The sequence below is a fragment of the Megachile rotundata genome, chromosome 1 (assembly GCF_050947335.1).
Source record: "Megachile rotundata isolate GNS110a chromosome 1, iyMegRotu1, whole genome shotgun sequence".
Classification (NCBI taxonomy): domain Eukaryota; kingdom Metazoa; phylum Arthropoda; class Insecta; order Hymenoptera; family Megachilidae; genus Megachile; species Megachile rotundata.
This window is the reverse complement of record NC_134983.1, coordinates 7,762,580-7,779,461: the sequence shown is the minus strand read 5'-3', so window position 1 is coordinate 7,779,461 and position 16,882 is coordinate 7,762,580. Positions and strand designations below refer to the sequence as shown.

The 16,882-nt window shown below is 32.9% G+C and overlaps 2 protein-coding genes across 18 annotated transcripts in view; one reads left to right on the top strand and one right to left on the bottom strand.

Moving 5' to 3' along the window:
* LOC100882687 (GTPase-activating Rap/Ran-GAP domain-like protein 3) overlaps window positions 1-654 on the bottom strand; it is a 33,926-nt gene extending 33,272 nt beyond the window's left edge. For both annotated transcript variants that reach the window (XM_076534662.1, XM_076534668.1), the window contains exon 1: window positions 446-654. In XM_076534662.1, the coding sequence (XP_076390777.1) occupies window positions 446-654 (209 nt within the window). The remainder of the gene's footprint in view (window positions 1-445) is intronic.
* Window positions 1-16,882, top strand: part of LOC105661785 (uncharacterized) — a 351,630-nt gene that overhangs the window by 76,341 nt on the left and 258,407 nt on the right. The window contains exon 3 of one of the 16 annotated variants that reach the window (XR_001095025.2): window positions 15,916-16,877. The exons of 14 other annotated variants lie outside the window; for them this stretch is intronic. The gene's annotated coding sequence lies outside the window, so the exon portion shown is untranslated. Of the gene's footprint in view, window positions 1-519; window positions 637-15,915; window positions 16,878-16,882 lie in introns of those variants that run through there. One more of the 16 variants, XR_013039154.1, reaches the window with a different exon arrangement.

Genomic DNA, 16,882 nt, shown 5'->3' with positions numbered 1-16,882 from the left:
AATTAATTCTGCAAGTCTATCAATCTATTTTATGGCTGCTTAAAAATTCCCTGCATTTGTTAAATATTCATACATAACCATTTATTTCGATCTTATTTTATCTTTATATATGCTAAGGGGTGCCATTAACAAAATGTACGACTCAAATTTTTTCTCAACAAAACATTTTAGTCAACATTAACCTTTTGCACTCGAAGATCATTTTGTTTGCAAACAGCAGCTTTAAAATATTAATTAAAATGTTAAATGAGTTCTTTTGAGGTTATTTCTTTACTAATAATTTCCACTATTGTCTATTTCATGTACATCACACGAGCACTATTATAGAATTAGTTAAATAATACTTATTTCAAATTATTTTATTAAATTGAATGGTGCCTGAGAGCGCAAAGGGTTACCGTTGTGGTCATCTGCAAAGACCAACTCAGATAATTTAGCGACTTACCGTGCCGTCCACGGGAGAACTTTGGTACCCTCCAAACTGATACTTCTCAGTTCGTATTTGGTTCTATGTCGCAGCGGAGAGCCGGGTACGGTAACAGTCGTGTGGAGAACGCTCCTCATGCTCTTGGAGCTGGTTCCAGTAAGCGCGTGCCTCCTGCCGGATGCACCCTCCCGTGCCGACTGATTCGCAGTTCTCCTCAGGGAACTCATCTCCGATATCAAGATTTGTCAATTAACAGTTTTCACATTCTTCCGAAGCCTAACCCGCGGCAAGAAACCTTCACCGACAGTATTTTCACCGATCACACTTCAGCAGAATCCCTTTTACTGTGCTTCAAGCGTACTTGTAAACTACTAGGATAACCGGTTCAGCATCGTGAATTTTAGTGGAACTTTCGATGTCCATGTCGAATTTCTCTCGCGAGTCCGAATGTAAGAATCGGTGAGAGCTGCAACTTCATCGCACGTTCGGTTGCCAAGGTTTTTATCGTTGGGCCGACGGACAACTGAACCGTTGGATGAACCGACAACCATAAATGACTGCGCCACCTTTCAACCCCACCATCCAACGTAGGTCGCCACCATAACTGGTCGCAAGCATCGTATCTTGCTAACCCCACCATCACCACTCTCATCGATGCTTTCCTCTGATCATTGGACTTTTTTTCCCCGGCCGATACCCTCTTTACATCTACGTGCTTCACTGATTCGGGATCGATCTGCGACAGATCCGACCGGCTCCGGTTACCGGCTAGTTGCCTTGTGCGATCAAGCGAAAGCACGTATACTTTCGCGCGTTCTTGCGTTACTTAAACTTCACCCGAGGTTGCCTTCTATTATATTAAAAGACATACCCTAGCAATTGGACTTTTTTTTTAGTTACATCACGTTTTTCTAATTATAGCGTGTTCATTCGTTATTCGACTTAACTTGATGAATATTTTTAAAGTGCGATTTTGTCACGAAATTTGCAGTTTTTCGATACTCATCACTTTAATAGCCGCTCATGTGTTGATGGTTGCTTTAATAATTATCTCACAAAGAAGGATACTAAATTTGTTATATTAAATGTATCGTAATTGTTGTTGTTTTGTATCGTTTTGTTGTTGTTTCGCACATGTTGAATTATTTCATGAATTTACATAAAGTTTTGTCAAATTAATTCTTTAAAAATATTGTCTGACGATATTCGACTGCGTAGACGACCATTAAAGTGTTGATAGTTTGGTAATAATAAGAATCAAATGGGGATGGAATAAGATAATATGAACTTCGATCAGTTTGTGTTTAAGGAAGTTTAGAGTAAAAAATATTTGTTGTGGAACTCGTAATGGAATTCTATACCTCTAGGTTCGGTACGTGATGGTAAAATTGACCTCCATCTCTGAATTTTGGGACAAACTTTTTTATATTATCGCTTGAGAGGGTAACAAATAAAGATCGGTTTCTGAGCGATCGTTCTTCTTGAAAGGTTCATTGTAGATTTTATTGGTAGCACCAGGTAAATTATGGTGAGAGCAAGAATGAATAAGTAAAAAGTTTCATAGGAGATAGGAAAAAATGAGTAAGAAGAAGTATAAAATTTAATATGAAATTTTGTTGAAACTTGTTTTGAGAAAATCAGTTTTAAAACATTTCTCATGTATGGGACTATATTGTCATAATCGTCACAACTAAATAGTTGTATACTTTATTCACACGATTTAATTCAGTTACTGTTCGAGATTCGAATTTATTGAATATTCCAACTTGTTTCGGGTAAAACGTTAACATTTAATTCTTGGGTACAACCGCGTTTTGTTGTGATGTTGAAAATCATGACTGGCTTGTGAGCGAAAGTAGAGAAACACTTAAAATAATTCTGATCGTGAATTAAAATATAAGTAATTACACAGGTGAACTTTACATTCAAGTTTACATTCTTAATTCTAAATTATCGACTTGATATATGAAACACATAGAGACACAATAATTCATTGTAAATTAATTAATTTGAAACATTCAAAATATTTCGAAAGCCTATATTTTACATATGTATTATTTAAACTCTAATTCACTTAAAGTATAAGTTACGCGTACTGTATAATTTAACACAATTTTAAACAAATATTTTTAAACTAAACCTACTGTATTATATTATATACGATAATCAAACAAGCAACAGTAGGAAAAATAATCAAATTTAAAAGAATTTATCAAACCTTTTAGACAGAATCTTTTAGAATTGATATTTATCAAAAGCATAAATACGTTCCATTATAAAAATTAAAAATTTCTTATTTACAAATTTTATTTTAGTTTTTTGAAAATCATAGATATAACTATACTGAAATAGTACTGCAGGCGCCATCAAGCAACCAAGTATACAATTACTGAAACGAAAAATTGCATTTTGTTGTAAAACAAGGAATTTTTACGTTCAGCTGACGATCATAAATACAGTGTTCATTCCATATAAGCAAAAATGTCATTTCCGATATAAGCACAAATGTTATCCCCACCACTGGGGGGAAGACCCCTCGAGACGCCCGAGGTTCGCTCGCCGGGAAATGTAACGTGACCCGGGTATTAGTGTATCCGTGAGACAATACCAATGCAAATATAAAACTTTTTTATTTTTGACTTTTTCGTTATCAAACTTTTACCAATTAATTCTTGACATTTTTCCGATTAAAATGAGACCAAACACGACATAATTTAGACTATATTTACTGGTTTAATTGACGATAAAAGTTTCTCACGTCGAAGAGGATAGCGAGTCAAAAAGAAAGAGACGCTACGATCGTGGCAGTCGGCAAAGATCAAAAATCTGTTCGATTGTTTGCAATACTTGAGCATTGCTAATTTTTTTATTTTCCATCCATTTCTTTATATAACTTTCTCCATCATATTCGCGACATTTTTCTGATTAAAATGAGACCAAACATGACGTAATTTGAGTTATATTTACTTCCAATATCTTATTAGAGTAAAATCATCGATGTACGCGTAACACTTGAAATTACAAGTAAATATGTCCCGAAGTATGTCGTGTTTGGTCTCATTTTAATGAGAAAAATGTTACAAATATGATGGAAAAAATTTAAACAAAAAAAAATAAAAAATAAAAAAGTTTTATTTTTGCATTAGGAGTGTCCTTCTAGTAGGTCACTGTTTGTTTACGTTCGGTCTCCATCGCTCGAAATGTAGCACCTTTACGATATACGCAAACGGCGACCGTGATATTTTTCTCTTCTGTCCTTTTCTACGTTCGGCAAGACATCAATCAATGTAGGACCTGTACGATATAAGCACAACTTCACTCCCGAAAGATTTGCTTATATAGAATATCCACTGTAGTTCTACGTGTATCATAAACTCAAAAAGTGGGGGGCTAATGAGCATAGTAATCGACGCCTAAAACAATAATCAATCAATCAAAAAGTGCGGTTATGATTAATTTGAAGCATTATATTCGACGCTAAAAAATTATTATTATTTATTAAAATAAAATCGTGAGTTCTTAAAGGAATCCATAAGCCTGTTACATATAATGACATTCACAATACAACATTACGTTTGATTGTTTAAAAATATTATAAATATTAAATATAGACCTAGGATAGTCAAGTTTAAAAAGAACCAGTTAAGTGTGAAATATAGAAAACACTTACAAAGCAATGAACGCAGGTGTTTCAAAATCTTAACCACAAAAATGTGCGGGCCAATGATCGTAGCAGTCGAGGCCTTTATAAAATTAATCAATCAAAAATGTGGTGATTATTAGAGTCGTTGATACAGGAGAATTCTATTAGTATAGTGGTTATCACCAGAGTCGTCAGTAAAGAAAAATCCTATTAGTATTGTGGTGATCATCAGAGTCATCGGTAATGAAGAATTCTATTTTCACAGCCGTCGCTTAAGAAAAACCCTATTTGCAGTTATGAAAGAATGATCGATGTTTTAAATTTTAAGCAATCGTCGTTATCGTGTTCAATTTTACTTAAAAAAAAAATCGTTTTTAATTCATTCTGTTATAAAACTTTTAATTAGGAACATGTACGGAAATTAAAAAATCCAGAATTATTTTAAATAAGTCAGTAATATTGGTGGAGTTATTAATTAATTGATTAGTTAAATATAGGAAGACAATTTTTATATTTTGTAATCAATTAATTACTATTCATTCTGTAATCAAACTTTCGTTCAAGAACATGTATAAAAATTAAATTCAAAATCAATTCCAATAAAATTAGTTATTGTTGCAAAGTTATTAACTAATTAATTAAATATAGGAAGACAATTCCTATGTTTTTATAGGCAGTTCAAAATAATTCGCACACTATACTGTACCTCGTCGATGATACAGGGAATGATACAAGTCTGGCACAAAATGATCTTTCGAATCACCAAAAACTAATCTTACAGATGTCTTCTTTTGCAAAAACAGCGGATTTGAAAAATTTAATCGATATATAACATTTTTGTTATCTTGATTCCGATATTACACAAGAAAATTATATTTGCATTTGAGTATTTGATTCTTATTTAATGTCCACCTGTTGGAAATCTAGGTAACTGCAGCCTTTTATCTATCCAACGTATATTACGTTCGCAATCATCGAAACGTATCCAATTATGGTAACAAGACTACGCGAGCGGCGCGCAGGAGGAATATACACGATATTGAGTATGCAAAATCGTTAATTACTCACTTTCTGAGCACAGTCTATGAACTTTTATGATTAAAGAATGTTCAGTGATTTCCTGGCTACTTTCTCATATCACATATGTTCACATTTTTATTGTAAATAATTAGTTATTAATTAATATCCAACACGAAGTCGGCGGAATACATCGTATGCATGAGCTAATTTGAAATAATTAATAACACATTTTCTAAACATAATTTATGTACTTTTATTATAAAAGAATGTTCAGTGATCCCCCAGCTACTTTCTCGTATCATATTTGTTCAGATTTGTAACGAAATTAATTAGTTATTAACTAATAACCTAAGGCCAGCCACGGTGACAAGCGGTATACACGAGGTCATTTTGAATAATTAATTACATGTTTTGTGGATATATCTTGTGCACTTTTATGATTGAAGAATGGTCAGCAATGCATTATTTACATGGTTCGATAATAAAAGTTCATAAAAAACGTTCAGGTAGTGAGTAATTAATTATTTTGTGTCAGCATTCCGATACGTACATGAGCCGCCTATGTCAATTCTACTGCGCATGCAAAATGCAATATTTCGGCGCTTTGGCGACGTAGTATGGTTCCTAAGGCATTTAGAAACAAATTTCTATTAGGGTTTGATGCGTTCTGATGCATAATAAAGCCAGGAAATGAATTTTTGTCGAATTCGGTCCAAAACGGTACAGGTGGCGCCATCTAGCGGCGAGCGGCGGAACTACGAAAAACTAAAATTTCGATTTTCTCGAAAATTAGGGACTTTTCCGAAATTCTGAGATATACAAATTGTTCTTTGTCGCCTACGGAATCGAACGAATATAATTATAGCCTGCTAGGACCATTATTAAAGAAAATAGAAAAATAGTCCATTTCATGGACTAAAAAATTGCCGTCCATCTAGCGGTGAAAGTTGGAACTACAAAAATATAAAAATGCGATTTTCTCGAAAATTAGGAACTTTTCCGAAATTCTGAGATATACAAATTGTTCCGTGTCGCTTACGGAATCGAACGAATATAATTATAGCCTGTTAGGACAATTATTAAAGAAAATAGAAAAATAGTCCATTTCATGGACTAAATAATTGCCGTCCATCTAGCGGTGGAAGTTGGAACTACAAGAATACAAAATTTCGATTTTCTCGAAAATTAGCGAACTTTGAGCACTTCTGAGGCTCAGAAAGTGTTATGTGATCGCATTAGAAGCCAAATAATACAATAAAAGTTTCCTGAAAGCTTTAATAAAGAAAATAAAAAAAATGTCATTTTATGGTGAAAATTTGTGGCGCCATCTAGCGGCGAAACTGCGAACTAATCTGAAAAAAACGTATGTCCGAACACGCAGTAATGGTATCAAATAGAAATACATTTTCTAGGCTTAATAGGCAAAAAAATGAATAACTTATTCAACAAACATTGCTTTAAAATGTCTAAAGAAGCATACTACGTAGTCAAAGTTGCGACATATTACTTTTCATATTTTTCCTTAACGCGTGTTCGGACATACGTTTTTTCAGTTTAGTTCGCAGTTTCGCCGCTAGATGGCGCCACAAATTTTCTCCATAAAATGACATATTTTTTATTTTCTTTATTAGTGCTTTCAGGAAACGTTTGTTGCTTAATTTTTGTTCTAATGCGATCACGTAACACTTTCCGAGCGTCAGAAGTACCCAAAGTTCGCTAATTTTCGAGAAAATCGCATTTTTATATTTTTGTAGTTCCAACTTTCACCGCCAGATGGACGGCAATTATTTAGTCCATGAAATGGACTATTTTTCTATTTTCTTTAATAATGGTTCTAGCAGGCTATAATTATATTCGTTCGATTCCGTAAGCGACAAGGAACAATTTGTATATCTCAGAATTTCGGAAAAGTCTCTAATTTTCGAGAAAATCGAAATTTTAGTTTTTCGTAGTTCCGCCGCTCGCCGCTAGATGGACGGCAATTTTTTAGTCCATGAAATGGACTATTTTTCTATTTTCTTTAATAATGGTCCTAGCAGGCTATAATTATATTCGTTCGATTCCGTAGGCGACAAGGAACAATTTGTATATCTCAGAATTTCGGAAAAGTCCCTAATTTTCGAGAAAATAGAAATTTTAGTTTCTCGTAGTTCCGCCGCTCGCCGCTAGATGGCGCCACCTGTACCGTTTTGGACCGAATTCGACAAAAATTCATTTCCTGGCTTTATTACGCATCAAAACGCATCAAACCCTAATAGAAATTTGTTTCTAAATGCCTCAGGAACCATACTACGTCGCCAAAGTACCGAAATATTCATTTTTTTATTTTCTTTATATGCATGTTCGGACCCTCATTTTTTAAGTTTAGTTCACCCGTTTTTGAACGAAGATATATGTATAAAACTGTATATTTATTCGGAAATAGTATTTTTTAAATGTATGTGTTGAATATCAAACGGTGGGTGTTTTGCAATATACCCAATAACGAAAATTCCAATCGCGAGCAAATTCAATTTTTACATTGAAGTCTATGAGGATCAGTTTTTGCGGTGATTATTCCTGCGTGGCAAGTCCGATTTAAAATTTTTTTTTCAATGTCCATCTGGATGTACATACGCATGTGCGTGCAAAATTTGATAGGAATTGAGTGGTGCAAAACAAAAACGCGGACAAAGAAGTTGCAAAGTCAAGTATAAGAGCTTCGCTCGCTTTCGGCTCGCTCGCTCAATAATCTTTAAAATTAACTTAATTTTCAAGTTAATCCAATAATACTTTGGAGTTAAATCGAAATTTTACGTATCAAGAAGATTCAGTCGCATTAAATGAATTAAAATGAGGATCTATATTACTCACCTATTTACATTTCCTCACGTTGTTTTGCAGAAAGTTCTGCGTTTCTCCAGGTGATAAATAACAATCGATCAAACCGTGTCGAACATTTTATTGCTTTTAAAGTAATATTCCTTTTCTTCGCTCTTTTTTCTCATTTACATTTCTTGCAAAATGCTGTTTTACCTCAAAACAGAACGTACATTATCTCATACAGCATGTCTCAACAATTAAAGACTAAATGTTCTTTTCAAGAGAATTTATTTTATTTTTAATAGACATTGGCGTATACATTTTCCTTGAAAAATATAAATAATTGATCAGAAATATTGAAAAATTCAAAATTTACCTGAATATTCTCAAATTCATTATTATAAATGCAAGTCTGAAGATGTCTAGTAAAAAAGAATTTTGAGTACTTCAATCATGGGATGTTTTGTTTAAATCTATCGATTCATGCAAGTATAAATAAATATTTATTAAACGATAAAAACCATTGAAAGAGACATTGAAAAGGCGATGAAAACATTCCTCCATTTTGACTTAATAAACATTCGACTGTCATTATTGTTAAATATCTGCTACATAATAATATTTCTTAACTAACTATACAAGATGGCTGTAAGTGACAGAAATATCGTGAGCAACGTTACACCCTGTATAATATTTCCTAACTTACTACATAATAATATTAAAAAAAAAATAGTATTAATTATCCAGGAAGATATATCAAACTAATCAAGGAACTCACAAATGGCAATAAAATAATGCACTTATAATTCGTTCCGGAAGCCACGTATCTGATACGTACCATTTTTCTTCGTCTCCGAGAAATAAAATACATTAAGTTTGGCCATCTGTTTCAGAAATATCCTGTATGAGTGTAGATACGTAATCCATTCAGGTTGAATTTAATAGCACGTTTAGATGAGCGTTCGCCTGTTAACCGGTCGCACTTACACGCTTCTGCATCACATAAATTACCAAGGACATCCGTGCCATTTACAAAGCTGAGCCTTGATGAGTCAAATCGCCTGATTACCATATGTTTACCATGCGCCAAGTTCTATAGCAGCTGACCGCAATAATGTTGGATAAATTATAGACCCGTAATTCATTCTGGCTCTCGTAGGAAAAGGAAACGCTCGTGAAGTTTTCACTCAGTCGTTGGTTAATCGTACGATTTCTCACTTATATTAATACACCGATGTGTTCATTGCTATACTCGTACACCGATCAAACTGCACTCCCCGTATCGATCTAAATTCTAACGATATGCCTGGAAGATAAAATGTATGCACCGGGTAGAAAGCAATATCATAAAGTGTTACATCTTATTACAGTTTGCTACGATTGCCTCAACGATGTCGTGTAACGATCTTTGTGTATTACAAGATTAAGTAGCGCATGGCTGAACATTGCTTCTCTGGGAAACTGGTTGAACGCAGAAAATTCTTTCCAAATGTCGACTTATCGACTAGATGATTTCATCGCAATTTTGCAAGTTTTGCACGGGTTTTAATAAATAAATTGCGTGAGGTAATTTTGAAAATTAAGCTCGGTTACTTGTAAACACGCATGTGAAAATTATATGAAAACCACTTGCAAATTTGTAGTTTCAAAAATCAGCTTAAACAAGTTGAGCTATCACTCGTACGTTGTCTGAGTTTGGAACTTTTCAATAAAAATTTCAAAATTTCCTGTTGTCTCTTCAGTTATCTTGTGCCGGTTCGGATAAATGGAGTTCTACTGTTTTCGAGATAACAGGAATTACTTGAAATAATTTATTCAGCAAGATTACTTTGGAATGTTATTTCTTACTTTTCATTCAAAATAATCTGTGTCGAGATCTGACAAGACCGTGGCACATTATAACAAATGGTATGCATGTATCGCGTAGATAGCAGTGAAAAGAAGTGGTACAACTTATAAATCTAAACGCAGTTGTCTGCGATATTTATGAGGAAGTACCTAGGCGGCAGTTTCCGTCATTTATTAGCGCGAACTTATCTACGATTGGTTGGCTGGTTCGTTGCGATTGGAAACGTCGAACGTGGCTCGATATAAATTACGATCACTATCTCTCGCCTAGTCACTATCCATACTACTCAGATGCCCGTTCGAAATCCTGCTAATCCCGGGAGCGACTATCGATAACCTGGTTATATTTTGCCCGTCAACTCCCACTTTCCTTTCGAATCTCGTTTATCTGTCATTGCGAAACAATACCTGTGGATTAGTCACGATGAAATTCAACTGAGTTATTGGACAGCTTTTTTAAACAAAATTGTACAGGCTGTTTATACTTAAGAACATTTAAATGCTTGAGAAAGAAATTTCAACCCTTTTGTTGCACGTTTTTCATTTCGAAAAGTTCGAAGGATTTAAGTGTTCAAAAAAGAGATTTTAAATTCTTTCTTGTATGATTTTTTCTGTTTTGAAAGACTCAGAAAATTTAATTATTTGAAAAAACATTTTAAACTCTTCGTTGTATGATTTTTTCTGTTTTGAAAGACTCAGATGTTATTTAAAAAAATATTTTAATATCTTTGCTGCATGATTTTTTCCGATTTGAAAAATTAAAGAGATTTAAGTGTTTAAGAAAGAGTTTAAACTTAAACATTTTAGAATTTCTACAAGCAATAACAGTAAATAAGCATTTTCTATTTTAACAATTTATCTAACCTCTTCAAGAATCATATTTTAAGGTTAGAAAAAATTATTTCATTTTTGAGAGTAATTATTCTTTATTCAGTTTGACTCTACTATAAAATAAATTTTGAAAGAATTTATCATCTTTTCATTTATCTCATAATTTTTAAGAAATAATGGTATACGCACAAATAATGGTAATACATACATATGGAATCTGGTTTAATTTAAGCGTTCATGTTAGTATCCTTGAAGAGATTGAAGGAAAATTACATGTCATAAATCTGCAACATTACTCTTACGAAAAATTTGATTTACGAACAAATCCTCTTTTATAAACCAAACAAATAAATCAGTTATACGAGTGACATGAGATCAGCAAAATTGATAAAATATTGAATACTGCTCGTTAAATTTCAATTACGAAAAGCTAATATATTTTATCGGTACAATTTTTACCTAAAGTAGTGTAAAACGTAGCAGCAAATGATTCAACAGTTACAAAGTGAAAAAAGGAACGATACATCCTCGAGGTGGAATATCGATTCCCTAGAATGCAATCCGTTTCGAAAGGATTTAGCGCAACGCCGTTTATTAGCTCCTCCTTATTTATTACTGTTCATTCATTTAGATTGGGAATGCTGAATACACGGATCGAATATAAATTACGATCGCTATCAGCTATCTTGTCGTTACGTGTGCTACTCAGAAACTCACTCGAAGTTATGTTTACCCCGGCAGCAAACTTTATCACGTGAGAATTTGTTAAACGTTCATTACGTCAACCTTTATCCTTTTAATTTCGAATTATGAAGACTGCTTTATTTATTGTTAATTTATTTCCTTCACTTTTCATTACTGCCAATTTTAAAAGGAAACATTTATAATTACAAAATTATTATTTGCAAAATATAAGCTCTTTAGTACTCTTAAGAAGTAAAATAAAATTTGATCTTTGATATTGGCAATTTTTTCTTAAACGTCCATATGACGTTACGTCATATATATAATTTTTTATTATTAATTATAACTCCTTAATAAAACATTGAAGAGAATATGTTCATATAATATTTCTTTCTTACTTTTGCATATAGAACACGCTGGTAGTTTGAAAGAATTGGAATACCCTGTATATTAGAAATAAATTAAATTGCCGAATAATTGTAAATCAGCATTTCCCCAAAAATAAATAACAACAAACACGAATGTAAAGAACTGCGATAAAGTTTCGAGTTTACTGTTGAACACATTAAAAAACGTGACGTAAAAGTAAGAAATTATGCAGGAACTGCGGGAAGATTAATATCTTCGATTATACCATTAGATCGATCGTTCATCGTGTTATCTGTCGGCGACATCTGTTCCCGCGTAATTAATGTCAAGCGTCAATAAGAATAATGTCCGTTAATGACAGAAACTATCGAGTAAATTAAATTTTTTCCCAGTCGCATAACGCCGTCATCTCGACCTGAATAATTTATAAAATATCCGTGACGTGGGTCTAACAATAAGTCGAACCGGCGCGGCGTTCGCTTTAAGCCTCGAGGGCTTCGGCCTTTATAATTAGGCAACGAAACGAATTGTGCTTGACGTCCATATTGACTACCTAACTTCAACCTGACTAACGAGCTTTCTTTTCCTTCCTACACAGACACGGACACAGACAGCTATACACACTTGACTGCTAATAAATCGTCTATCCGTATCTTCGTCATTATCGGCAAACGTTTAACTTGGACGGTCGTAGGTTTCGCATACATTTGATCAAGTCAGCTTATGATTTATATTTTGTTAGAACTCGTTGAAACTCTGTGACAGTGGTATTGTCAGAATACAAAACGTTCTTGTCGATAAAAGATAGTTCTGCTGATGAATGAATATTTATTGCCTGGGAAATGGAGACGTTGAACATTTTTGGAAAATTCTAAATTCTCTCGAGAAATAATATTACTATTATTTATAGAAAGCGTGGTATTGATTTAAAATACACAGAACAGTGTGAAGAGATATTCTTATGTCTACACAAATTTTTCTTTTAAAAAGAGGATATCAATTTGTACACTTTATGAAATAATATTCTTAACGTCAATTTTATCTACCTATCTGACTTTTTTTGAAGTTTGAATGAATAAGTAAAGTACTTGTTTCAAACCGATTATGTTAGAAGAAAAATAAGTTACCGACTTAAATTAACTATTTAAATAATTTATTAAATAACAGACGGTTTCTTGCTAATTGACGTAATTAAGTCGTTGTTCATATGTCTGTTAAACGATAAATAATTTTCCAGAAGACGCATATGAACATTATTATTCCGTTTATCCCGTAATAAATTATAACATATTATTGGCACTTTTGTGTTACGTAATGCTTCCAATGTACTAATCGCAATAGTTATTACGTTCCTTGAGTGGCATTACCTTTTATCTCTATCTTACGTAACGCGAAACATTTTACTTTCTAATCGTATTGTCAGCTCGATACTGGCTAAAAATCCATACAAGGGTAAACCAAAAAATTATTTGAAAACGTTGCAATGAAATCTTACTTCCTTTATGTATAAATTAAATCAATTATTATTTTATGTAGTAAATTAAGAAAACGACATAATAAATCTTGGTACTTTAAAATTATTTTATTTTGAATTTCACAAAAATTTCTGTTTGTTTTTTTGGTTTTTGCCTTTAAATCTAAAATGTAACATTTATGTATCGTTATTGATATATTTTACTAATATATTAAATTGTGATAATAAAATATTTAGTGTTAAATAATTAAAAGCTATTAAATGCAACAATATCAATTTTTTTAAATTTAATTTCAATATTGATGTCTTCATACTTAAAATTCCCAGACACGTTGGAACCTTCAACATTTTCATTTAAAATGAACGATGAGACTTCCACATTATTTCTAGAGCAATCAATCATGTTCGTTAGCGTACGATAATTTAAAAGCTGTTCAATTTCATATTCTAAATAAACAAATCGTTAAGTAAAAGAAGCATGGTCTGTAAAATCAGCATAGTTTTGCATCAGCGATTACAGAGCACCGTATATAAACCGGCAATGCGGGAGAGTTGTTACTGACAGCAAATATGGCCGCCACCGTGGGTGCCTGGGGTTAGCTTAACAACTTCTCTCTTACCGGGCAATGCAGCACCTTTTTGTGAATCGCTCGAGCATTATTAATCGCTTGATGTGGATTTCAAACTTATTACGCCGGCTGACATGACAGACATCGCCTGAGGCCGCCTTATCTCTCTGTTCTTCACCCACAACCACATCACCGGCTAGTCTTCCCTTGCTTCTAGTGTTTCATCTGATGTTCGAACCAGGTGCTTGTCCAATTGTATCCACGCTCGTTTGCTTATGCTGCTTCAAAGTCGCGGTAGTTATTACGCTCACTGCTTTTTTTCTTCTTGTTCGTGAAAATTATCTCTGGTCGAGGGAAATAACGCCGGTTAGATTCAGAAGGCCAAGTAAAGGTGTACGTAGGAACACCTGCAAGGTGCTGGTGAAACGCGTTTCCATACGTTGGATGCTATCAAGGTAATTAATCGTAATTGATACGCGCGTACGAGTGCTGATTACACGGTGTAACGTGAAATTAATGTTCGCACATTGTGAGCTTCCTTTTGCGGAATCAACGCGACAGCGTTAGCTGAACATGTAGGTCGTTCTTTGCTGATACTGATCTCGTGACTGGTGTCCATTCATTATTCTCGTGTCTTAATTGTCTAAAGATGGTACACGCAGTTATAAGCTAACGCTAAGGTTCTTAAAGTATCACAATGAAACTCTTGGGTAAACATTAATTGTTTAATATATTCTGTGCTACATGGGATTTTATGCATTTATAGACGTGGTTTCAATTATATTAAAAATGATTAACATTAAATCATTAATGACTTGATTTTAAATTTAAATGGAAGAGAATAACAAATGTAATCACAGTTCTTTTGTATAATTAGACATTATGTATTGGGTAGAAGGTTTTATTTGAATTAAATATTGCAATAGAATTTTTGGACTTAACTTTAAATATTTGTTATAACTTCAAGTCTCACGAGATGTGTTAATCTTCGAACAATAGAATTCTGTTAAATCTCTTAAATCTCTTAAAATCTGAGTATTTAAGGATAAGGTAGGTTGTTTTCTTAAATGTTAAAATTTTAAGGATATAGCATTATGTGTGTAGTTAGAGGGAAGACAAATTTATTTAATTATAAATTTCATCGTACTATTTTAAATATTATATCTATTTTTACATACAAAATATTAATTATTAATTACTGACACTTGTAGTTCAATTATTGTTTCATTTAAGGAGACGAAAGATTCAGATTCTAAAACAAAGGCAAAAATTATATTTTTCACTCTTGATGGATGTAAAATTGCATATTTTTGAAAATTTCAATGAATAATGAAAACAAAATATTGCAGTAATTATGGGAAAGTTTTGTATTTGTTGCTGGTACCTGCATATATTTAACTAATAAATATTATACACTGTGACTTACATTAAATAATTCAAAGCATATGTATATGCTAGTCCCTTGATGACCATAAATTTTTTGACTTAATTTCCAGAACTTTAAGTATTTTTTTATATACATAAGAATAGCTCATTAACAGAAATATTTTTGAGGGTCTTATTTTAAGAATACTGTAGAATTATTTATTTCCAAATTGTAATTAGTATTAAATACAGTAAACAAAATAATGAACAATGTTAGGTCCTTGCGACTTTATCGACATTGCTACAGAAAGTTCATTCAGTGCCCGAGAGATGACGGTGTACACAAAATTGTTGTGATTCTACTTTATTGTGTAATTTGTAAACAAAGTTTGAGCGTGATTAAATTATGACTTAAACTTACGTTTTGAGAATTATTATTCATTAAAAATATCTAAAGTATAATCACGTATTTGTTATATGAGCTATTTATTTACATTGCACGTTTAATTTAGTGTTGCATTTTTCTTAAATCTTAAAAATTGTATCACCAATACATCAATTTTTAACAACTTTAAAACAGATGTCTATCTTCCTTTATTTATTGAAGGTTTCTATACTTCAATAATATGTGAAAATTAATTGGACAGAAAATTAATATACTCTTTGACCCCTTAGTCTTGAGTCTTTATGTCTAAGGGTAACTGAATGAACTCATTACTAGAGGTTATATACTTCATTCTTTTTACCGTAAAATACACACACAATAACTAATACTTCATGAATTTATATTCATATTCGTTTATAATATACTTAACAAAATGTATCAATACGTAATGAATGTAAGTAATTAATGCTCCATACATATACTTTACATTTATTATAGTAACCTAAAGATAGTGTCAACAGAAGAGGATACAGATAGCATATAACTTCTAAAAACATAGGTTAAGTACACAAATTAGGAAGAATAATTGAAACTATTTAGCAAAGACAGCCAGCTGCGGATGATCGCAAGGAAATTGGTAAGAGAAATTATTAAACTAAATCGAAACTGCCACGGCAAGGTAGAAGTCATACGGCTAACTGGGGCTGCCACGGCTCGACAGGACAAAGCAGGATACAGGAGAAGGAGAGTAGGAGACACCCCAAGAGACGTGTTCGTAGCAAACGCCCACGAACGGTGACAGCCAGCGAAGATTTATGATGCTATAAAATATCATTTGTATTTGATGTCAGAGCGAGGGCTTGATTAATGCACTGCCGGGCGCACAATGAATAACTGACGTGTTGTTATAGTAACATCAATCTGAAAGAAGCGCGGGGTAAGCCGGTACCCTGTTGATAAATTGTGTAGATTGGAGTTGCTGTTGCCGAGATACGATCAACGAGCCTTCTACGATTCAATCGTTAATGCTTCTTCGTGCATTACTAAATTATTCCTGCAAACAACCGTCTGTTATTAAGTTACGGGGAATTATCGGAATTATACCAGTTCTTACGACCCCTGATATTATTCTACAATCGATCATTTCTTTTGTAATACATTAACAGTGTCCGATATTCAACTTTTAAAATATTGGAACATCTGGTGGAGACTTGGTTAAAATTTCATTACATTTCGGGGAGCTTATTAGTTTCAGGGATGAATATAGCAGCAAATTGATCAGTATGTATATTGGACTAAATATTGTGTATTTAGTGATTTTGGGTATGGCACAATTTAATCCCTTGTGATCACCCATTTTTCTTTGTCGAGCTTTAAAATGAAACATTAAAAGTTTCTGCACTTTCTATGCAGATGCATCAATTATGGAGGATTTGTGTTAAAATTATTAATAAAAAAAAATGTG